General features: G+C 46.3%; 1 protein-coding gene across 2 annotated transcripts in view; it reads left to right on the forward strand.

The window, feature by feature from the left end:
• LOC119457806 (serine/threonine-protein kinase VRK1) overlaps positions 1–5,281 on the forward strand; it is a 37,311-nt gene extending 32,030 nt beyond the window's left edge. For both annotated transcript variants that reach the window (XM_037719537.2, XM_037719538.2), the window contains one exon: positions 4,556–5,281. In XM_037719537.2, the coding sequence (XP_037575465.1) occupies positions 4,556–4,641 (86 nt within the window). In that variant the 3' untranslated portion in view covers positions 4,642–5,281. The remainder of the gene's footprint in view (positions 1–4,555) is intronic.
• Positions 5,282–8,500: the final 3,219 nt, after the last annotated feature.

Consider the following 8,500-nt stretch of genomic DNA (forward strand, 5'->3'; position numbering starts at 1 on the left):
TAACGGCAAGAATTTAATACAGTAGCCGACGGATTTTTTGGACTCCAAAAATTCGGACTTGTTGGATATTCCGGACTTCATAGATGCACCATCAGGATTCCCATAGAGCTAATGCATTTTCGCGACCGATTTTTCGGACGAATCTAGGTGGCAATGTTCGATTTTCCGGACTAAATCGCTCGCTCCGAGCCACGCTGGCCGGGCTTGGCTTCCAGTGCCCCCCTGTATAGCCTTCAAGATTAGTACACGCATGCTATCCTCTTGTCTCCGAGGCCATGCCAGCTCTTCCTTGGCCTACAAAACATTCCAAAAAGCGGCACTTGCTTTGTTTTTTTTTTTTTTTTTTTTTTCGCATCATCATAATCACTTTAAGCGGAATCCGTTTTTTTTTTTTTTTTTCTTTTTTTTTAAGTTTAGGTTGCGCCGTACGCTGTGCGAGGGTCAGCCGACAACCGCAATTTAATCTCGCGCACGCGAGAGAGGAAGGCGCCCGGAGGCGCAGGCGCGTGGACTTCGTTCGCTCGCGGGGCACGGGGAGAAGGCGACGGAGACGGTGGGGAGTTGCGTTCCGCCCTTGCGGCTGCTGCCGACGGAGCTGCCGCGCAGGCACCGTATCTTGAAAGTGATCTGCGATGGGTACAAAGGGCGTGCGCCGAGTGCCAGTAGCTTCGTATGCGCTGTGTGTGTTTTTTTTTTTTTTTTTCGTCGTTCGCGCGTTGAAGCGAGAGAATAGACAGCGCGAAGGTCAATTTACCCGCGGTCATCGAGCGAGATGTGTTCATGTAACCTGTGCGCGCGTGACACCGTGCTTTTTTAGTTAGTAAGCGCATATTTACGACTTTATACGGCCGCTAAAACTAACATCCTTACTTCGTATCGCTGTCTATTAATTTGCTATCGCAATCGATGCTCCGCATTTTGGGCGAAACTGCGACATTTTGCCTCAATTTTTTCGTTTTTATTGGGGGGGGGGGGGGGGGGCGAGCTTTTCGGACTGTTCGGTTTTTCGGACTGCTCGATTTTTCGGACTATATTTCAGTCCCCGCGAAGTCCGGAAAATCGGTCGGCTACTGTACACATAATCCTAATTCTGCATTTTTTAGCGATATGTTGGCAACCTGTACCTTTACGTTTAAGCTGGCAGGTAATGTAACCGCATGTTTTGAGCTACCATTATTGCTTGAAAAGTCTTTCTAGAGCTGACCGAAAATGGGCATTTTGATGGGAGATGGCGTGTGTTCAATGCATTCACTGTCTCCTAAGCTCCGATGAGGGATGCTGCCACTAAAGGGGTTACCGTAGGGGTGTCACAAGCGTGTGCGTGCTGATTGGTCAATGGTAGTGTCGAAATAACATAGGTCACAGCTGGTGCCAGCAACGACCTAAGGCTGGGATCAAAATAATCGAAATCAAATTACCAGAAAGACTACTTTTCTACCGATCATTTCTATAGCAAGTTAAGGATTGCAGCAGCAGCAACGTTTCCTTTTGTAGTTTTTCCAGGGAACTGTGGTATGCGCCAACCCTCGTTATCTAAACCTGTAGGGTCCAAAGTTCCATATCAAGGAAAATAGGAACATAATAAATTTTAGAACGTATTTAGTATAGTAGTAAATTATGAATTAGGAATAGGGTAGAAATCCACAGCTGAAACTTCATTCTGGCATATAAAAAAAATGTACTTTTGGGTTTTGCATTGTTTTCCGCTCTTGGCATCAGTAGTTTAAGGCCGCCGGAAAGGCCACTCTGTATAGTGCATATGATAGACTGTGCATTACAGGGATAAAGGCCAGCTGCAGCAAAATCTCACTTCGTCTTAACTGGTTGCAAATTAATTATATGCTATTGATGCAAGCTTGCCTAATTTGCTGGGCCTGTGATTGTCTTAATTTTCTTCTATGGCAGCGTTCAAATATCACCTTGGAATACAGACCTACACTGGCGTCTTGTGGTTGGGGGATGCGACAAAAATACCACAGGAATGTGGCCTCTACGGTTCTTGGCATGCTGCGAGTGCCACCTGATCTTGTGGGTCATGCCCAGGCATTGTTTCTCAACATTCAGGGTTCTGCACCATTTCTGGCAAGGCCTGCACGATCTGAAACTAGGTTAGAGGTGAAGTGATATTTTTTTGCTAACCGAGATTCATAGCGGCTGTGGACTTAACGCAACAATCGCCAATAATATCATAAAACTACATTTTACCTGTTCTTATAAACTTTTTAATTGCCTTTGGGAACATAGTTTGGTTTGACCACTCGCAGAGATCCGTTATAGGGGGGACCCCTGCTCCATGTGAACTGCCGTTAAGCTTGTTTCTTGCTGCATCTGATTCTTTCATGCATACGAAGTGTAGTTTTCTCTGTTTGATTGGTCAGGGAGCCACGGATTTGGCCGCTCCCTGGGTGCCATCCTTGATCGGTTCGTCGCTTCGCAGTTCCCACGCCTCTTCAGGGCTCTCCTACTATTTATCCTCGCTGCCATTGAACTTTTCTGCCGGCTGTAATAACAGGAGTGGCTTCCTCATGCGTGAGGTCTTTGATACGAACGAATGAATAAAGAATGTGACAGTTAGAATGAACACTTGGCTCTGCACTTTACTTGCTAAGCCTAACACTGCGTAAAACAGCAGAATGCAGAACACATTAGAAACACATCACTTGTACAACCTTGTGTGGACGAATGCACACTTTTTATTCTTCCCCAGTTTCTGTAAGAATTTTCTTCGCAGGACTTTTTCCTTTAGATCTGACTGCGTTGAACTAACACTAGAAAAACTGTAAGAACAGTCAGTAAGAGCTGCCAGCTAAGGACTCGCTGGCATGGTTATTTCATTCAATCAAGATGTTCCGATTTGTATATACAGTGCAGTCCACGTATAATAATATATGGGTTATAACGATGAGTCGACCTAAGAGTTTCAACTTATGCATTAGCGCTATGAGAAAAAAAAACATATAACGATATATTATTCACCGCATATCGGATATAACGATCGAAATCTTGCTTCTGGGCAGCGTTTTTCATGCAGAATAATCGCGAAATTTGCGTTCCTAAGTTGCCTGTTTCTAAGACAGTTTGCCTACGCGAGTTCGTATTTGCCACCATTACCGCGCAGCTCATCCCGCCCGCGCGCTGATTGGGAACGAAAGCCACGGAGAGCTTCGCAAGTTGGTGTAGCGTGCATAAGATGGCGCCAGCTTTTACAATCTCCTTCTCTCAGCGAGCTCGGAAATTCGCCGCGGGAGGTGCGCCGGCAAAGTGCCAAGCCGTGTCTTTCGAGAGAAAGCTGCAAATTTAGCAAGACTCAAAGAAGTACGAGCTCGTGCAGTCGATGATATTGACGATTATGAAAACCGGGAGCGCCACGATCATGAAGGCTAGAAGCAGTGGCCATGCCGATCAACGGAAAAAGCGGGCTTTGTGCGCCTGGACGAAACCCTCATGGGTGAAACTAACACTGTGGAAGCCGCTGACATTTTACCGAAATCTGGGAGCACATCGCTACTGACGATGAAATGAGTGGTGCTTCTATGGAGGAGTTTCTAAGTGCAGGTAGTGCTGCCTCGTTCTGCGAAGAGATCTCCGCCGGGGCGATCGTTATCCCGACAGACGGCGGCTTTGTGCGACAGGCAACGACAGCAGCGGCAGTGACAACGTGATTGACAATAGCCCGTCATTGACACCGACCCTGATGTTGAACCAAAGTGCAATGTCGTCGATCGAGTCGATCATTGATTTCACGCTCGCTAAATTATAGCCGCCAGTGTTCGCGCAGCAGCTGGACGCAATGCATACGGCGGTTGTGAATCCGAAACTTCTGCAAAAGCAAGCGCAGATTTCTATTTCAGCGCGCCTAAAGATTGAGACGCTATTTAGAGGTATAAATAAACGTTTTGTTTTTCCCAGCCTACTTTCTACATCAATTTTTTACCGCAAGTCGCAAATTTGGTTTTGGGACTTAAAATATACATATATATATTTTTTATTTTTTTTTTTTAAGTCCCAAAACCAAATTTGCGACTTGCGGTAAAAAATTGACGCCGTATATATATATATATATTTTTTTTTTTTTTTTTTAACCGCAGTCCAGATAATCGGTTATAACGATCGGATTTTTCATTCATCTTGTTATCGTTATAAGTGGACTGCACTGTACAATATACATAAGTAAGCTTCATTAAGTGGCAATGGGGGCATTTTTTATTCAGTGTATGGAGTTGTGAAGTGAAAATAACTTTTGGGACTCGTGTGTTCCATTGTTAGAGTAGGTGTGGAATTTTACAGCATTCCAGAGGCATCTACTTGACAACAAAGAAATAACGATCCACAAGCCAGTGAGAATTTCTCCTACTGAAAGTTACCACCGTAAATAAGATTGCGTTTCCTCAACTTTTGTGCTGCGATTGTATGGCATATTTTTTCCCGAGAGCCAGAGAAATTCGTGTGATCAAGATTTTGCTATACAAAATGGTTCTGTGCTGCTCGGTCGCACTTTTTGCCGTGTGCCAAACAGTATGGCCACGCTTTGACGATGAATTTGACTTTGTTTCAGTGCCACGACAGAAGAATGACCGGGCGGCCCGAAAGCGTCCCCTACGTTCCACCGGCTGTCAGACCGAGCCATCAGATGCGGTCTGAGGGGAGACAGTCGAGGCAGTGTTCGGCACGGAGTCATGGTGTTGCAAGAGGAAAAGTGTGAATGGTTCCGAGCACTAGTGTGTGAGAGATGTCAAAAAAGGTCACCACGTTCCGCGAGGCTTTCATCGACCTCTCTAGAGCCAAGTTTCTTCACGGCCACGTTTGCCAGCGTGTACAGACTTGTTGTGCTGCTCTGTGGCGCGCCCGCAACTGTTTTTAAATCAGTGACAAGCAAACCCCATCGTCCTTCTTAGCTCTCCAGACCTAGCTCTCTGCAGCAGAATCCTTCCTGTCCCCTTTTTTTTTTGGTCACTCCTCCTGAACTTAAAAAGGGGTATGAGCTGTCCCACACCCTCTCCCTTTTTATATATGCGTTTTTTTTTTAGTTTTTTTTTATATAAATTTTTTTCCGTGTAGTCGCCTGCCATTTGATCGGGTCGTTTGCAGTGGTCTTGTACAAACGTCTTGCCCATAGTTGTACATAGTTGTGGGGCATTCGGCATTTCATTTTGTGTCACCAAGGCACACCATTGCATTTCTTACTTTATTTTTCTTAATCCCCTCCCTGTGTTTTTTTTTTTTTTTTTTGTCAGCGAAGTAGCTCATTTTTTAAGAAAATAAAAACTTGCTAGCCTTGGCATTGATGTGTTTGCCCGGTGTCCTTGTGGTGTTTGGGTCAATATGATGCTACAGAAGTTGCCATGTCTTACGGTCGAGTAATTGCAGCTTTGGACGTGGGTGCAGAGGAGCTAGGCTTAATGCGTTCAAGGTTAGTGCTCATTTCAGGGTCACCCATGATGATATGAAGTTATGCGAAAAAAAAGTTTGCCGTCCTCACTTTCTTTTAGTCTTCCTTTGTGCATCTCGCATGTTTTGTTGGAAGGTAAGTGAACACTTGCCACGGTACGCATTTGTTTACCTTAAACTAAATATACGTCCCCGCATTGTACAATGTTCAACCAAACCGTGGATAACCTTGCATGATTCTATCAAAGGCATCCATAAATATCTGGCAATTCTACTAGCCCCGTATGGTGACGAGTGTTTCTGTAGTTGGCACAACGCCATTAGGTGATATTTAAGATTAGCTGATTTCAAAACTATTGGTATTGGTGTGTTCAATCCCATAGAAATGTGTATGGTTGGAGACTAAATCTGGTACTACTACGCCGTTGCACGTTCTGGTTATAGAAACTGGGTGTCACGGCACAAAAAATTATGCCAAAAGCGTGCTCATAATCGCATTAGTGATTCCAGCTGTGGGAAGTGTAAACACTTATTGTAGAGTTGCGTTGGTTATTTAGTACGTTTCACAAAGTTTTAAAGATTGTCTATTACGATACACCAGTAAGCAACTATGACCAGTTTTGTAATCAGATCTGACTGAGGATTTCATCATCAGTTGGCTATGGAGTAAAGGTATCCATTTACTCCTACCCCCTCGACTTGCTGCACTGCACTCGTTTAAAAGTTTGCATCCTTTGGGGCTTACCTATCTTGTCCCACAACGATCATTGCCATCAGCCTTGCCCACATTTCCTTTCTTTAACACTGCGCGCCCAGTACTTACAGGTCACTAATGGCCTGCGCGTTATCGCGACTTAGCATTATCGACAGGAAAGAGCGAGCCCAGGTTTTTAGGAAACGCAAGGCAGATGACTATTGTTCTGGGACAACATAAGCCCCAAAGGGTGAAACTTTTTTAAGAGGTTAAGAATGGCCCAATCGGCATAAATCCTTGTAACGTTTTGCTTCGCTCTGTTGAAATTCATTCATTTGGCCTAATGGACTGGCATGCTGTCCACTGTGCACTAGTCCACTGTGTGTCTGCATGTCAAAACGTAGTTGAGAGAGATGCCTATGTATGATAGTTCGCCTCCGTGGTGACGTCACAGAAATGGGCAAATTGCCTCTTAACGTCTATATACTACCTCTTGGAGTTCGACAGTAGTATATTTTTGCTGCTGCGGTTGCGTTCAGTGACAAATGTAAGCAATGTTTCATACCTAACTCAATGTGGCTTTAATAGATTTACCCTGTATTTTTTTTTTACCCGCCGCGGTGGCTCAGAAGGCGTTGCGCTGCTGAGCACAAGATCGCGGAATCGAATCCCGGCCGCATTTCGATGGAAGCGAAATGCGAAAGATGTCGCAGTTTCGCCCGAAAGGCGAAGCATCAATTGCGATACCAAATTAGTAGAGAGCTATATAAGGATTAGGGATAGTAGTTTTATCGGCTGCATAAACTTGACACATTCACTCACTAACTGAATTAACAAGCGTAGTGTCAGCGCGCACAAGCAAACTTGAATAGATCACACTCGATGACCACTGTCAACCCGCTGGCGTGGGGAAGCGCGGCCGCCGCAGCGAGTGAAGGTTCGTGCGGTCTATCGCTTCAACGGAAACTTAGCGGCGAAAGCACAGCGCATTCAAATGTCAGAGCCGTGTGGAGATCGCTTTTCAAGATGCGGTGCGCGCGACAACACTGACAGCCCGCACTGGCGCAAAGTACAACCGTTGTACTTTGCGCCAGTACAACGCATTTGTTGGCAGAGTAGAAGCCCCCCTCCCGCGCTGCCTTCCCGCTTTGCTCCTTTCGCGTGGGAGATTGCATCGCCAGTTCCCCTTGCGCCCGGTTGCAAGATACGCATTTGGTGCCGCAGCACAGCGTCGCCCCCCCCCCCCTTCCTCACTCCCGTACCCCCACGGCCTTTCGCGCGTCGCGTTTTCTCACCGCTGTGCACTGTAGCCGTGCGTTCGATCTCCGTGATAGCGGGCGTCCCCCGCGCGCTTTCACTCGACACACATGGCGCGCGGCGACGATTTTATCGCCCTTGGACTTTATACGGAACCTCACGGCGGCGGCAGAAATCCGCTTGAAGTGCCCTTATAATTGCTGTCGCAATAAAATTAACGCCCGTGTGCATGCGTTGTAGTGCACGTTAAAGAACCCCAGTTGGTCAAAATTCATCCGAAGCCCTCCACTAGGCGTGCCTCATTATCAGAACTGGTTTTGGCACGTAAAACCCCAGAAAGAGAGAAGGCAGTATTTTTTATTCGGCTGCTTGTGTCATGCTTAGGTTAATTAGTCGCAGATTTCAATATTGCCCATGTAGTTGTCAAGGGTATCGCTAAGCTGTCATGACTGCAAAGTGCACGCCAAGATATGTATTTCCCCCACGGAAATTTTATTTTAATCAGGATTCCCATTTCAACTAAACGTGTACGAAAATGCTAGCGTTCTCTCATAAAGCTTATCATTAATCCTGAACCGGCTATGTCGAGTTCGTGCGAAAGTAAAAATTCACCGACGATTCCTGAGTGTGAAATCTTGCCTCAGCTCTATAGTGTTTCATTTCGCGATATATTGGCTGGCGCGGACAATGTCTCGTGCGGCATATTGCTAAAGGTTCATTCACACTAGGCCGACATGACACCGATTTTGGTCTGCGGACTGTTGGCCACAGCAACAGTTTACGGGACGGAAAACGCTGTGGCCAACTCGCGCTCATGCAGCGCTTTGTTTCTCCGCTCATGCAGCGCAGTCGAGGACGGCCGTCCTCGACTGCGCTCGCTCTTTCATCCGCTGTGCTCGTTCGCCCGGTTACGCCAAGGGACGCCGATGCTAAACGCAGGAACGGGCGCCTAAGAGCTGCGCTTTTAAAGGAATGTTCAGTAGTTGAATGGCTGATAATGGGATGTAGTGAGCTAGTCTGTCCTGGCATCTGACGTTAGGAAATTTGCAGGCGCAAGTTGGAATCCGCTAGCGCAAGACAGGGGTAAATGGAGATCGCAGGGAGAGGACTCCGTCCTACTAGTCCTACAGCGGACATAAATTTATGCTGAAGATGGCGTGG

The sequence above is a fragment of the Dermacentor silvarum genome, chromosome 7, assembly GCF_013339745.2.
Source record: "Dermacentor silvarum isolate Dsil-2018 chromosome 7, BIME_Dsil_1.4, whole genome shotgun sequence".
In the NCBI taxonomy this organism is placed as follows: Eukaryota; Metazoa; Arthropoda; class Arachnida; order Ixodida; family Ixodidae; genus Dermacentor; species Dermacentor silvarum.